The sequence below is a fragment of the Syngnathoides biaculeatus genome, chromosome 9 (genome assembly GCF_019802595.1).
Source record: "Syngnathoides biaculeatus isolate LvHL_M chromosome 9, ASM1980259v1, whole genome shotgun sequence".
NCBI classification, from domain to species: domain Eukaryota; kingdom Metazoa; phylum Chordata; class Actinopteri; order Syngnathiformes; family Syngnathidae; genus Syngnathoides; species Syngnathoides biaculeatus.
This window is the reverse complement of record NC_084648.1, coordinates 11,848,961-11,865,150: the sequence shown is the minus strand read 5'-3', so window position 1 is coordinate 11,865,150 and position 16,190 is coordinate 11,848,961. Positions and strand designations below refer to the sequence as shown.

The 16,190-nt window shown below is 44.0% G+C and overlaps 1 protein-coding gene and 1 long non-coding RNA gene across 3 annotated transcripts in view; one reads left to right on the top strand and one right to left on the bottom strand.

The window, feature by feature from the left end:
* Positions 1–16,190, bottom strand: part of LOC133506539 (uncharacterized) — a 116,579-nt gene that overhangs the window by 76,506 nt on the left and 23,883 nt on the right. The window lies entirely within an intron of this gene.
* Positions 3,970–16,190, top strand: part of frem3 (Fras1 related extracellular matrix 3) — a 38,706-nt gene continuing 26,485 nt past the window's right edge. The window contains exons 1-2 of the mRNA XM_061830776.1: positions 3,970–8,965; positions 13,737–13,826. Of these exons, the coding sequence (XP_061686760.1) occupies positions 3,970–8,965; positions 13,737–13,826 (5,086 nt within the window). The remainder of the gene's footprint in view (positions 8,966–13,736; positions 13,827–16,190) is intronic.

Here is a 16,190-nt window from a genome sequence, read left to right as displayed (position 1 = left end):
CAGAGAAAGAATCGATGAGCACCACACGTGTGGCTCATCCTTGGGTGTAACTTCCAGATGTTTGAAGTTGTGACAATCATCTGTTCAATTATACGCAAGTATAAACATCATGGGAATGTCCAGCTATCACAACACTTGGGAAGGAGATGGGCTTATCTTAAAAAGATCTAAATATTTCCATCTTTTGGAATTACAAGCTGATAGAATTGTGGAGATACGTTATCTTAATTGGCCTTTGTTCATTTGGTGTTGGAAAGATTTCTATGTTACAAATATTTGCGAATTTGTTAGTGTTTTTTGGGCTGTAACAAAATCAGCATTTCAGTTTTTTAAAAGTTTTTGTACCTTAATACTCACAATAAGCTGTTCCTGAGAGGAATTAGTACATAAGCAGTGTTGCTCACCTTTGATTAGCCAATGTACAGGAAAACGTATTTATACCATGTGGGTTTTTCTTTTCATACAAATGGTCAAAATTTCAATTTGAATGCGTTAGACCGTAGTATTTATAAAAATGTGTTTCCAAGTGTGCTAGTCTGTTAGCAATGTTTTTAACAGTTGTTTAGACCTACACAATGGAATAGCTATGCTATACACTGACAGCAAAGTTGTTTTTAGGCAAGTAATACAGCCATCATATCAATGTGTTGTGTGAACAATTGCAGCATGGTGTTTCCCAGTACTTTCGCATATTAGCTATGTAGCAAGTGGCTATTTGTACCTAGTAGCATTTTTGTTGCTGGTGAAAAGGTCAGCATTTCCGTTTGAATGTGTTGTTGTCATTAATTGAATCCGATGGTGAAAATCCCCGGAGGTGCTCCGCGCACCTTTCTGTGGGATTTCCTATCATCTTTCCCGTTCACGGTGTTGCGTTTCCCAGCATTTGGTTGTGGTCCAATGGTTAAAAGCAGCCTGTTTCCATGGGTCAGGGTCTATATCAATCCCCCCCGCGGGATGCTTGAATTGGCCGTCGAGCAGGTGAAAATTTGGAGGTGCGCTTGTGACGGAAGTAGTGGACCGCAGTTATGGCAGGCCCGCATCGAAATGGAACTCAAACCTCTTCTTCCTCCGCATCCAAACATCTCAGGTCTCAGTAGCCATCTCTATTTATACGCCACGTGTATCTACTGGACGGATGCATAGCATCCAACCACTAACATTAGAAACTATATTTTCAGCACCTCATCAATGGGGAACAATCGTGCAAGTTTTTTTTCTTAATTTTATTTTATTTTTATTACAAGCTACGGCGAATTATTGCAGTTTTTCTATTTTTCAGGGTGCGTCTGGGGTGCACATAACCCAGAGGGTGTTTAAACTGCCTCTAGGGTGTGTGAGATTAAAATGTTTTATGGTGGGCTGGTATAATAATAACGTGCCTTGGGCAGAGGGGGTGTGCCATCTCTGCAGGGTGTTGACAGTTTTATACTCAAAATGTATCATATATGATTTTCACATAATCACTATAGTCTGACTAATTGATGTGCACCTAAATATCGCTATCGATAATAGAGTGTTGCAAATTTTGTTCATATTTTGTCCTATTTGCATAGTGTTTGAATGATTTGATAATTCATTTGCGAAATGAGGGCTTGTATTTCTGTACGTGGCGACGACAGCTGTTTTTATTAAAGTTCATTTTCATATTGAATATATGTAGTTGCAAATGAAAAAAAAGTGGCAGAAGAGAAAAAATGATAACGATTAAATTCAAATTAAAAAAAAATGTTGAAAAATGATACTTTCATAATTTCATAATTATTAAAGTTATTATTAATCTGGAATTTAGATATAGAGATTACTTGACATTTTGTTAATAACCAAAACAAAACAAAATTTTAAATCACAAAAAAATGTTCAATTCGATAAAATCCCCTGAATCCTTCCCTATTTTAAACAATTCAAGATGGTTAGTATGCTTAAAATACATTACATTAGTTGGATTTTTTTTTTTTTTAGAATGCCGCAAAATTAACTTTGATCTTCCTATAATGCGCCTCTGTCACTACGACGCGAATGCAAGTGAAATCCTGGAATGAATGAGTATAAATAAAACGCTTGCTGTGTTTGTTTCTATAGTTACACCCCCACCCTACCAAGCTTTTATTTCTGTCCGGTCAAGTGAGGAGGCCGAGAGATTTATTTTAGAAAAGCGTGATACAGAATGCGTACGGCATGTTGGCTATTTGGCCCATGATTTAGACCTAGTTTGATGCCGCATTGCCCCGTAGAGCGCTTAATAAGCATTTTTTGGTTTTTTTTTAATACACGTTTATTATATGTTCATAACATTTAGCTACATTTGCACTGTAAAATTAAATGTGTCCTATATTAAACACTGCTGAAAGTCAAAGAACAGTGTGAAACCCTCAAGCGCATCACAACCTCAAAGATTAGCCGTACAAGGTGACCTGGTATTTTTATCTGAACATGACCTTGTGCGCCATATTGAATTCACGCATACAGTATGAACTCAACAGAGATGCAGAAGCCAAGGCTAATCTGTGTAATCTTTAGCATGTTTTTGCAATATTAGGACCATCTCTTTGGTTTTCTCTGGGTTACGTGCCCACGTGTCCTACCAACTGATGCCCAATTATTGCCCCCTTTGTAAGGCACAACCAGCACACCCGATGGTGTAGGGATCTCCTATTGACATGACCTCACTATCCTCCCTCACCAAGGGATTATTAAAAAAATTTCTTCACAGGTGATATGAACCAAATGTGAAGGAACTCGCTGATAAGTGTAACTTGCATGTGGGTGTTTCATAATTTAAATATTTTGTTGTTTTATTGACTTTATTGATGTAAAGTTTTTTGAGGTTGTCTGCAGGGGTGAGGGGGTACACTTGCTCTGTATAGGAGTGATTTTCAAAGATATAAATCATCACTAATTTTCTGATAACTGCTGTATATGTAAAAAGTCAAAATAATGACATTTTTTCCCCATTTTTGTGAGCACAACCCTGGATGTTAAATGTGTTGGAATTATTACTTAGTTACATATATTCAATAATTTCATGAGTAAACGTGGGGAATTTATGCTTATCTTTTGGACTATATTTATTGATTTTTATGTTGGCACATTTCATAGACAAGTATAATATTTAGGTCTAATTTCTGTATGGTGAATATTTCATAAATCAAAAACTGCAATAATATCCAAAAGTGGTGTACATGTCTCCGACTGTCTAATTGAATTTGAAATTTTTTTTTCATTTTGTCGCTTTTTTAATGTAGTTTGTCAAATGATTCAATGTGATGACTTTGGCTAATACTGTATACAAGTTTTGTTTACTTGCTCGCTCTATTCAGATGTTGACGGAGTGAAGTTTCATAGACGCTGCAATATATCACACCCGTTTTTCATCGTTAATCGCTGTAAAGTAATTTTTCTTTTGACTGCACGCCGGTCGATACCCCTGGGCTGTCGAAAGACCCCTTCAGTCGAGGTGCACAAAATCATCCATGTACATAACTTGTGGCTATTGTCAGCGGCAAACAAATCATCAGTTAGCAAGCATAGCAAACCATTTCACTAAAGTCCCCTCAAAAGCAATGCAATCCACACAGCCCTAACCCTCACACCTCTTTTTTTTTTTTTTTTTTTTAAGGATCGAAGGTTGCCTCTCTTGGTTGGAGGAGCACTTTCACGACCTCCTCCAATGGTCTTTCTTAATTTAGCTGTGGGGGCAGGAGGTTCTCCCCCAATCCCCTTCCCCTCCCTTCCTCTTTGCTGACAGGGGGGAGGGTCCAGCGAGGGTCCCTGTCTACAGTTTCATTATTACCTGCACAGCCCTTGCAGCACTCAACACATTTGTGCATCTGTGCCAGGACACGCACGGCAGAAGCTGAGAAAGAGAGGACCAGAAGGTTTTATGTCTTTTTTTTTTTTTTCTTTTCATTTAAATTGTTAGTGGATTTTTTCCTGCCCTAAATAATATTAAAGGCAACCAAAGTCGTGGACATGGCAGCTGGTCTGCAAAGTTCACACTGGAGGTGCCTCTTGTTTCTTCTCGGCGTGTGTCTCAACTCGGCCGAGCCTTTTAACCAACTCCACCTTTATCAGTACAAAGCCGGACTTAACGAAGACAACATCATCATCGCCAACAACGGGATCAGGGTTCCTTTAGGGAAATCCGTCTTTTTGGATCCATTGAATGACTTGGTAACAGAGGTTCGGCCCGGAGATCGTTGCCACATAACGGTTTTGGACAATGACCCGCTGGCTCAGAGACCAGGAATGCTGACCCCAAAGAAGTTCCCGTGTTTTTTCGCGCCTGACGAAGTGAAATACACCCATTTTGGGGCGCGGAGCCCCAGCAAGGACCGGGTGAAACTGCAGCTGCGCTACGACTCCCAGACAGAAACGGTGGTTATCCCATTCATGCTGGAGGTTGAGGTGGTTTTCCAGCAGCTTGAGGTCCTAACCCGGAATATGCCCATCAACGTGGACAAGCTTAATGGCGAGAGCGGCCCCATCGACAAGAAGTCACTGGAATTTTCCTATGAGGACGGTGTCACAAAGTGCAAGATCGCTACGCTAGTCAGCGCCGCAGGCCTACCAAGGTATGGCACCCTTGTTAATAACCCCAATAATGGCCAAATGGTCGACTGCGATGAATTTGTGAAGCAAGGCATTCGCTACAAGCACATGGCTAAAACCAATTCGCCGAACAGAGATTATATTCCCATGGTGGTAGAGCTGCAGGACAACGAGGGAAATGTGATAATGCAGGAGCATTTCCAAATGATGGTTAGGATCAGGGAGGGTGCAGAAAACACAGGTCCGAAACCCAGTTTCGTGTCCATGATGATGATGGAGGTTGATCAGTTTGTGATGACCGCCATCACTGGCGACATGCTGGCCGCCGAAGATGTGGAGTCGGACCCAGATGATTTAATCTTTAATGTCACATCGCCCCTGGGCCCGATGCAGGGCTACATCATCAGCACAGATGACCAGAACATGCCCATCACCTCCTTTTACCAACGTGATATAAAAGATCTCAAAATAGCCTACAAGCCACCTTCGGACGACTCAGAAGTGGAGAGGATCTTCCAGCTCGAGTTTGAAATTGTCGACACGGACGGCGCCGTGTCTGAGCCTTTCGCTTTTATGATTGTGGTGAAGCCCATGAACACAATGGCCCCTGTGGTCACCAAAAACACGGGGCAGCTCTTGTTCGAGGGGCAATCAAGAGCACTCTCCAGCTCAAAGAATTTAGAGATCAGTGACGAAGATAACTTGGAAGATGTGAGGATCACCGTAATTGATGGCCTAAAGCATGGGGAGTTGAGTGTGCTTGGGGGTCGCAGGAAATTCTTCACGCCGGCTGATTTGGACAATGGGATTGTCGTGTACCAGCATGACGGAAGTGACACCTACAGCGACAACATTATTTTCCGCATGACAGACGGGCAGAGTGAAGTTGAGTTTTTGTTTCCAATCACGATTGTCCCCACTGATGATGAGCCGCCCATCATTAATGCAAACACCGGGCTCGTGCTGTTCAAGAACGAAGTCATGCAGATTTCCCCATTCATCCTGAGCTCCACGGATATCGACTCCGAAGACTCCACCATTAAGTTCATCTTGGAGGCGCCTTACTCCGTCGTGGGGGAGTTCCTGCTACGGCAAGTGGAACCCCCCTCTGACCCCTCCCTGTGGAAGTTTAGCGAGACGGATGAAATGTTTGAGCAGGTGGTAACCGAATGGTTCCAGCAGGACATTATGGAGGGAAAGCTATTCTATCACCACGTCGGAAGCCACAGCACCACCACCGTCATCGACCAGTACGTGTTCCGGGTCCAGGATGATAATGACCCACCAAATCAATCTGGCGAGCAGGTGTTCACTGTCAAAATACACCCTGTCGATGACTTGCCACCGGAGCTCTCCCTAGGCACCACCCTTCACATGACGGTGAAGGAGTATGAACTGACGTACTTCAAAAAGTTGTTTTTATGCTATAGTGATCTAGACTCTGATGACCGGGACCTGAAGTATACCATCACTAAGCCTCCAACAGACACCGATGAGAACAACCCAGTGCCGTTGGGTGACATTGTACTGACCGATAACCCTGATGTTGTAATCACGGAGTTCACGCAAGCCCAGGTCAACCACCACAAGGTGGCGTACAAGCCCCCTGACCAGGAGCTTGGCATTACTCCCAAAGTGGCTCAATTTACATTCATTGTGGAGGACACTTCTGGTAACACAGCAGATGGACTGTTCACCATTTTCCTGCAGCCAGTCGACAACAAACCCCCATTTATTACAAACCCGGGGTTCACTGTCATGGAAAGAGGCTCGTATGTGATCACCACAAAAGATCTCCATGCCACAGACACTGATACAAACGATGAAAATATCATTTTTACTGTTAGCCAGGTTCCTAAACATGGGCAGCTCCAGTATTTAGGCATAGACATGTCGAACGGCGAAACATTTGTGCTCCAAGATATTGTGGACGGTAGCTTAGCATATATCCACAGTGGCGAGGAATCGCTCGATGACATCATCAAGCTTGACGTTAGCGACGGATTCCATGAGGTGCCTATAAACGTCAGGATTTCCGTGGACCCCGTGGACGATGAGATCCCCACCATCATGCTTCCGGCTGGCGTGGTGGGCGCAGCCATTGATGTGCTGGAGAATGGCGCCACGGAAATCACCAGCAATGTAATTCAGGGACGCGACGAAGACACGGATGATCTCATGTTAATGTTCATCGTGGAGGAGCCCCCCAGGCTGGGTGAAATCCAGGTCAACGGTGCCCCTGCTGAGAGGTTCACACAAGCCGACATCATCAATGGAGCAGTGGTGTACGTGCACACCTCCGGAGAAATCGGACCCGTGAAAGTACATGACTCCTTCAATCTCACACTGTCCGACTTGTCCGAGCAGTGGGTGCTCGGTGGCAACAAGATCCAAGGTGTGACAGTGCACGTCACCATCCTGCCTGTCGACAGCATTCCGCCGATTGTTAGTGTCGGTGGGCAGTTTGTCGTGCTGGAAGGCGAGAAGAACGTCATCACCCTGGACCAAATCCAGGCAGGGGATATAGACACAAACAGTGAAGACATCCTGTGCACAATCATCGTTCAGCCCTCATCTGGCTATGTGGAGAATATCTCCCCAGCTCCCGGGTCTGAGAAATCCCGGGCGGGTACAGCCATCACTGCCTTTAGCGTGAAGGATATCGCCGCTGGCCATATCTACTATGTCCAAAGCATCCATAAAGGAGTCGAACCAGTGGAGGATCGCTTCAACTTCCGCTGCTCGGATGGCATCAACTTCTCAGAACGACACTTCTTCCCGATTGTCATCATTCCAGCCAATGACGAGAAGCCGGAAATCTTCATCCGCGAGTTCATAGTGATGGAGGGCATGAGTCTGGTCATTGACACGCCCATCTTGAATGCAGGCGACGCTGACATCCCCGATGACGACTTGCACTTCGAGATCGTCACAAACCCGAAACACGGCACTATAGTCCAACAGCTAAGCACTGGCACCATCTTGGTGGATAGGTTTGACTTGGAACAGATCAAGGAAGCCTCAAACATCGTGTATGAGCATGATGACTCGGAGACCAAAGAGGACAGTTTTGTAATACGACTCTCGGATGGGAAACACACAGTGGAGAAGAAAGTGCTCATCATGGTCATTCCGGTTGACGACGAGACACCCAGGATGGCGATTAACGACGGACTTGAGGTCGAGATTAGTGAAACTAAAGTCATCAGTAACCGGATTCTGAAGGCTACCGATCTGGACTCAGAAGACAGCATGCTAGTGTACATTGTGCGCTACGGTCCAAGCCAAGGCTATCTTCAGCGCATTAGCAAGTTTGGTGATGTCCTCGGTAACATCACCTTCGGCATGAACTTCACACAGGATGAGGTCGACAAGCAGCTCATCCACTACGTACACACCGGCCAGGAGGGAATCCGAGACCTGCTCAAGTTTGATGTCACAGACGGCATAAACACCCTTATTGATCGTTATTTCTACATCAACATCGGAAGCATCGACATGGTCTATCCCGAGGTCATCAACAAAGGCGTGACGCTCAGAGAAGGTGGCATAGTCACCTTGACCACCGACCTCCTCAGCACCTCTGACATCAACAGCCCCGATGAGTTCCTTAGCTTCAGCATTACACGTGCACCGAGCAGAGGCCACCTGGAGTGCACAGACTACCCTGGTGTGCCCATTTCCACTTTCACCCAACTGCAGCTCGCCGGCAACAAGATCTACTACATCCACACATCTGATGATGAGATAAAGATGGACAGCTTTGAGTTTGAGGTGACGGATGGATACAACCCGGTCTTTCGCACCTTTCGGGTGTCCATCACTGACGTCGACAACAAGAAGCCAGTTTTGACCATTAGCAAGCTCGTGGTGGAGGAGGGCGAAACCAAGCTCATCACACCGTTCGAGCTGACAGTGGAGGATCGCGACACGCCAGACCACCTGCTGCATTTTGTCGTGACCCAGGTACCAGTGCATGGCCAGCTTCTTTTCAACAACTCCCGGTCCATCACGGCATTCACCAAGCAGGATCTGAATGAGAACCTGGTCAGCTACAAGCACGACGGCACAGAGACTAGTGAGGACAGCTTCTCTTTCACAGTCACCGATGGCACCCACACCGACTTCTATGTCTTTCCGGACACCATCTATGAGACGCGCAAACCGCAGATGATGACCATTCACATCAACACGGTGGACAACGGCGTGCCGCAGATTGTGGTCAACAAGCCGGCAGCCTCACTGAGGCTACTACCCACGGGCCATTTGGGCTTCCTGATTACCAGCAAGGCCCTGCGATCGGAGGACCGTGACAGTCAGCAGGACGTCCTCAAGTACATCGTGTCCGAAGCACCACAACACGGCTTCATCATAAACCTCGCCGAGGGCAACGACAGCATCAGGACATTCACGCAAGGTATGAGCACAACCCGGCATCCATTCGCTTGACAGACTAGACTTGTACCAAATAGTATTTGAGAATTATCCACATGGTCTACATAAAATACTCACAAAATGTTAGATATTGGACTTTTTGTGAAATTTCAGGATGAACCATAAATGCACTTTAAACTTTACAGGTGAACTTAATTTGACCTTCTCCAAACTTTGTAAGGCACATGCTTGTCTATTCCCTTCTTTTTATACATCTTGCCATTCCCTAACCGGGAGCTGAATGCCACACAATCACAACAGTTTTTTTCCCCCTTTTGCTTTATATTTCAAACGATATCAACTTCGATGCCCTTCTGTGACTATTCTGGTCTCGCTCTCTGGTATCTCTTCATCTCTGTTGCAAGCTGCTGATAACTCAGTGACGTGCTAAGCTCAGTAGCCACTTCCCTCTACTAGCACAGGGTTAGGTTCGCTGTTTCAAGTTTAGCAATGGTGAGGTACTGTCGATCAATTGTTAGGTGTCTTTTGATCCCATAATGGGAAAACGCGAACAGTGTGATAAAGAGGACTGTCTTCCTAGCAGTTCTAATTGAACCAGGAAATGTATTTATGGATCAAACACCTGTTGTCAATTTTGCCATTTATCTCCTTGGTAGAGAACAGTAAGTTGTGCAAGAAATAGCAAAAGAGTAGCTAGGCATGTGCATTTCAAAAGCTTTGACAAGGTCAAGTTAAGTTCACCTGTAATGGTTGTAATGTGTTTTACATTAATTCTGAAGTTTTATCCCTAATGGAATGTTTATGGAAAGACATACAATAGGCTCATTGAAGCCTAAAAATTGTCTTTGATGTTCAAATAAATGTATTTCACTGAAGAGTACATCATTTACAAACGTATATTTGTTTCATCAGATATTAAATTGTATTTGTTTGCAAAGACGGAGGTTTACAAAAACGCATGTTACCTCTGTTGAAGAATAAAATGTTTGTGAAAAAAATATTTGCTTAATTGAGGACAAATCACGACAGTTTAGATTCATCAAAATGTTCATGAGGATAGCACAAAGACTAAATTGTCCTACAAAAAACATAGACCATACTCTCAAGTTCACTGAAGATTCAGATGTGTTCAAAGTTCACAAAGAAACTTACATTAACTTTGTAAACACAAGTATGTTAGGTCTGGAGACTGAATTGCCTTTAGTTTTTACAAAAACATACAGTACGTTAGCGTCATTGAAATCAGTATTTACGAAACACCAAGTGAAAAATGTGGAAGTTTCTTTGAAACGTTGGCATTGTCTTTGACATTTCTGAGAACACAGGTTGACTGAAGTCTTCAAATTATCTTTGATGTTCATGAAAATACGTATAATGGATTTAGTGACCCATCATACATAAAACCAAATCGTCTTTGCTGCATTCAACGCCACATACTGTACATTAGCATCACCAAACCAACTCAATCTTGGATACATTTCTTTATACAAACTGCGAAAGGCATTCATTCTGAGGCTCGAGTCATCATATAATTAATTGTAGCTTCAGTGTCTGTAACTAAATGCAGCCCTATGGGGGCACAAACCAGTGCAATCTGTAGGCCGGTCCCAAGCCCGGATAAATGCAGAGGGTTGCGTCAGGAAGGGCATCCGGCGTAAAAACTGTGCCAAACAAATATGAGCGTTCATCTAAAGAATCCCATACCGGATCGGTCGTGGCCCGGGTTAACAACGCCCGCCCCCGGCACTGCTAACCTGCAGGGCGTCGGTGGAAATTCAGCTACTGTGGGTCGAAGACAAAGAAGAGGAGGAAACCGGATCCAGCGTCAGAAGAAAAAGAGGAATGCACAGAGCCTACAACTGAGTGTAGGGACTTTGAATGTTGGGACTATGACAGGAAAAGCACAGGAGTTGGTTGACATGATGATTAGGAGAAAGGTTGATATTCTGTGTATCCAAGAGAGCAGGTGGAAAGGTAGTAAGGCTAGAAGTTTGGGAGCAGGGTTTAAATTATTCTACCACGGAGTAGATGGGAAGAGAAATGGAGTAGGGGTTATTTTAAAGGAAGAGCTGGCTAAGAATGTCTTGGAGGTGAAAAGAGTATCAGATCGAGTGATGAGACTAAAATTTGAAATTGAGGGTGTTATGTATAATGTGGTTAGCGGCTATGCACCACAGGTAGGATGTGACCTAGAGTTGAAAGAGAAATTCTGGAAGGAACTAGATGAAGTAGTTCTGAGCATCCCAGACAGCGAGAGAGTTGTGATTGGTGCAGATTGTAATGGACATATTGGGAAAGGAAACAGGGGCGATGAAGAAGTGATGGGTAAGTACGGCATCCATGAAAGGAACTTTGAAGGGCAGATGGTGGTGGACTTTGCAAAAAGGATGGAGATGGCTGTAGTGAACACTTATTTCCAGAAGAGGGAGGAACATATAGTGACCTACAAGAGCGGAGGTAGAACCACGCAGGTAGATTATATTTTGTGCAGACGATGTAATCTGAAGGAGGTTACTGACTGTAAAGTAGTGGTAGGGGAGAGTGTAGCTCGACAGCATAGGATGGTAGTATGTAGGATGATTCTGGTGGTGGGTAGGAAGATTAAGAAGACAAAGGTAGAGCAGAGAACCATGTGGTGGAAGCTGAGAAAGGAAGAATGTTGTGTGGCCTTCCGGAAAGAGGTGAGACAGGCTCTCGATGGACAACCGAAGGTCCCGGAAGACTGGACGACGACAGCCAAGGTGATCAGAGAGACAGGCAGGAGAGTACTTGGTGTGTCATCTGGTAGGAAAGGGGAGAAGGAGACTTGGTGGTGGAACCCCAAAATACAGGGAGTCATACAAGGAAAGAGATTAGCGAAGAAGAAGTGGGATACTGAGAGGACTGAGGAGAGGCGAAAGGAGTACATCGAGATGCGACGTAGGGCAAAGGTAGAGGTGGCAAAGGCTAAACAAGAGGCATATGAAGACATGTACACCAGGTTGGACACGAAAGAAGGAGAAAAGGATCTCTACAGGTTGGCCAGACAGAGGGATAGAGATGGGAAGGATGTGCAGCAGGTAAGGGTGATTAAGGATAGAGATGGAAATGTGTTGACTGGTGCCGGTAGTGTACTAAATAGATGGAAAGAATACTTTGAGAAGTTGATGAATGAAGAAAATGAGAGAGAAGGAAGAGTTGAAGAGGCAAGAGTGAAGGACCAGGAAGTGGAAATGATTACTAAGGGGGAAGTCAGAAAGGCACTACAAAGGATGAAAAATGGAAAGGCAGTTGGTCCTGATGACATACCGGTAGAAGTATGGAAGCAATTTGGAGAGATGGCTGTGGAGTTTTTGACCAACTTATTCAACAGAATACTAGCGGGCGAAAAGATGCCTGAAGAATGGAGGAAAAGTGTTCTAATTCCCATTTTTAAGAACAAAGGGGATGTTCAGAGCTGTGGGAACTATAGAGGAATAAAGTTGATGAGCCACACAATGAAGTTATGGGAAAGAGTAGTGGAGGCTAGACTCAGGACAGAAGTAAGTATCTGCAAGCAACAGTATGGTTTCATGCCTAGAAAGAGTACCACAGATGCATTATTTGGCTTGAGGATGCTCGTGGAAAAGTACAGAGAAGGTCAGAAGGAGCTACATTGTGTCTTTGTGGATCTAGAGAAAGCCTATGACAGAGTACCAAGAGAGGAACTGTGGTACTGCATGCTTAAGTCTGGTGTGGTAGAGAAGTATGTTAAAATAGTACAGGACATGTATGATGGTAGCAGAACAATGGTGAGGTGTGCCTTAGGTGTGACAGAGGAATTTAAGGTGGAGGTGGGACTGCATCAGGGATCAGCTCTGAGCCCCTTCCTATTTGCAGTGGTAATGGATAGGCTGACAGATGAGGTTAGACTGGAATCCCCTTGGACCATGATGTTCGCAGATGATATTGTCATATGCAGTGAAAGCAGGGAGCATGCAGAGGAACAATTGGAAAGATGGAGACATGCACTGGAAAGGAGAGGAATGAAGATTAGCCGAAGTAAAACAGAATATATGTGCGTGAATGAGAAAAGTAGAGGGGGAAGAGTGAGGCTACAGGGAGAAGAGATAGCGAGGGTGGACGACTTCAAATACTTGGCATCAACAATACAGAGCAATGGAGAGTGTGGTCAGGAAGTGAAGAAACGGGTCCAAGCAGGTTGGAACAGCTGGCGAAAGGTGTCTGGTGTGTTATGTGACAGAAGAGTGTCTGCTAGGATGAAGGGCAAAGTTTACAAAACAGTGGTGAGGCCGGCCATGATGTATGGATTAGAGACGGTGGCACTGAAGAAACAACAGGAAGCTGAACTGGAGGTGGCAGAAATGAAGATGTTGAGGTTCTCGCTCGGAGTGACCAGGTTGGATAGGATTAGAAATGAGCTCATTCGAGGGACGGCCAAAGCTGGATGTTTTGGAGACAAGATTCGAGAGAGCAGACTTCGATGGTTTGGACATGTTCAGAGGCGAGAGAGTGAGTATATTGGTAGAAGGGTGCTGAGGATGGCGCTCCCAGGCAAAAGAGCGAGAGGAAGACCAAAGAGAAGGTTTATGGATGTGGTGAGGGAAGACATGAGGGCAGTTGGGGTTAGAGAGGAAGATGCAGGAGATAGGCTAAGATGGCAAAAGATGACACGCTGTGGCGACCCCTAACGGGACAAGCCGAAAGGAAAAGAAGAAGAGTGTCTGTAACTAAAAACCTGTGAATGTGGCTTACTTTGACAACATATTGTATTTATCTTGACACACTAACTAACCTTCATGTACCGCCAACAGCCGACATCAACGACATGAAGATCAGCTACGTCTTGTTGGATGGAAGCAACGCCACCAGCGACATCTTTTACTTTACCATTGAGGACAACGGTAAGAACTTTTCAGTTGTTATCCCTAGTTGGCGTTTTTAATGTAAACTGCCAGTCTCCCCAAAGTGTTTTTATCACAGTTGGCCGTGACTGACATCCAATATAGGACCACCGTCTTTCTTAAAGCTAGGTTCACTGGAGGCAGGGGCAAGTTTAAAGGATAAAGTGTTGGGAGTTGGGTCAAGGTGCTGCTTAAGTCTAAAGGGTGATGGCAACTCAGAAAAACTAACTGACATTTCTAGGGTTTGATGGCTTAGAGAGGATGGAGTTTTTAAACCGCGGAGCCCTTATCACATCCCGTTGAGTTCATCACTTTGCTGTTATGTTTTGCACCGTTGGTCGTGAAAATTAAGTGTCTGTATGATTTTACATAGATTATCTTTATTTCAGGTACCATTTTTTAGGGTAGGCCTGAAAGGTTTTTTTTTTTATTTACCATATTTTCCGCACTATAAGACGCATTTAAAAGACGTTAATTTTCTCAAAAGCCAACGGTGCACCTTATAATCCAGTGCGCCTTATATATGGATCAATATTGCGCCTTTAGTGCAGCTCCATTTTCTTCTTCTTTTCCTTTCGGCTTGTCCCGTTAGGGGTCGCCACAGCGTGTCATCTTTTAGTGCAGCTCCATCTAATGGATATATAACATAACCCCAGCCTCTACTGTAGCATATATGCTATGCACCTTATAATGCGGTGTGCCTTATATATGAAAAAAGTTTTGAAATAGGCCATTCATTGAAGGTGCGCCTTATAATGCGGTGCGCCTTATAGTGCAGAAAATACGGTATGCATTGCTCACGTAAAAAAAATGGAGGAAATGCATATTTAATCTTCAAAAAAACAAATGTGTAGTTACACTAGATAATTACATTTTTAATTTCATATGATTCAAATGAAGTTGTGCGCATAGTGGGTAAACAAGTCAGTGTGTGTGAGTGTGTATGTGTGTGCGAGTGTGTAGCAGAGACACTCTCACACACACACACAGACACACACACACACACACTCACATAGGTATAGCATGGGCTCGGGAAAATTGAATTTTTCAGTATTTAGTATTAGTAGCCATCTTCTGCATATTTAGAAAGGTAGTCGTTACTTTTTAAATTACAGAACACACTGATAAGCATCTATGTTGTGGTGTATAGCCATTTAAGCAATGGCTTAAACACCAACAGTTCAGCAACACATGTAGAAAAACATTCCATCATATTACTCAGTCATATAGTATATTCTTTATCCTCTGCAAAGAATGATCAATGCTAGTGCAGCAATGATGAGCTGACAGTAATTAAGACATCTGAATGAACAGTTGGCCTACATCCATCTGTACGTCTTACTCTCCCTCCAGAGAAGCAATGAACATTCCAGTGTGGTAGTGTGACAAAATGGATATGAAGATTTCAGACAAAAGTGGTCACAGAACAAATTAAACACCTTTCTCAAAGCACCAGTGAACAGTAATGGATTTTCTAGCATGTATTTGCCATGGTTTTTTATTTTTTTTAGTCCTGCAGTGGAGTGCACAGGAAGGGAAGGATAACCAGGGGCTTCAATTTGCGGCTATCATTTTTGTTTGCTGCTTTTGTTTTGTCCCTGCAGCTAAGGAAAGAGGTGGGACAGAAAGGTGGGGGAAAGTAGGATGAACCAGGTGTAGCAGTGTACAGTTGGGGGAGGGGGCCACATAACATACATCAAAACAGCAAAGACGAGAAGGAGACCTAAATAATTGGACACCTTCACGCAAATAAACGGACACGTCCGGCAGATAGGAGCTAAAAAGGCGGTGAGGGGAGTCGTTAAGGCATCTCGGACATGAACAGACACGCCAATGGTCAGCTTAACTCACTGTCAACCTCTAAAGAGAGGGATTTGCAGCCAAAAGAAAGGAAATGTGGGTAAAGTCTCAAGGCCTGTGTTTGTGAAAATTGGGAGGTTATATATATCAGCCCAAGACCTACAAAAACATCTCTTGGACCCATAGACTAAACCCGAAAGGAAGTCTGGTATTTTAATTTTACTTTCACATACTAACCAACTCTTACCAGTGATCTGATCCCATCTAATTCAGACTTTGGCTGGTTCATCCAAACATGTTGAAAATGAAACACGATTAAACGCTTTTTGTTGCAGTGAACACTGCTACCGTCCCAACACCAAGAACCTGGACAACAGTAGCCGGTTTAACATAATCGCAAAATGTCACATTTCATGAAGACATCTACGAAATATTTATTTGTAGTCAGTGTAGAAACGTTGGCACACACAAAGGTTCGTGCTGTAATTTCTGTATGTACAGTTGCTTGGAAAAGTATTCATATCCCTGAACCATTCAGATTTCATGACATTATAATCAAAAATT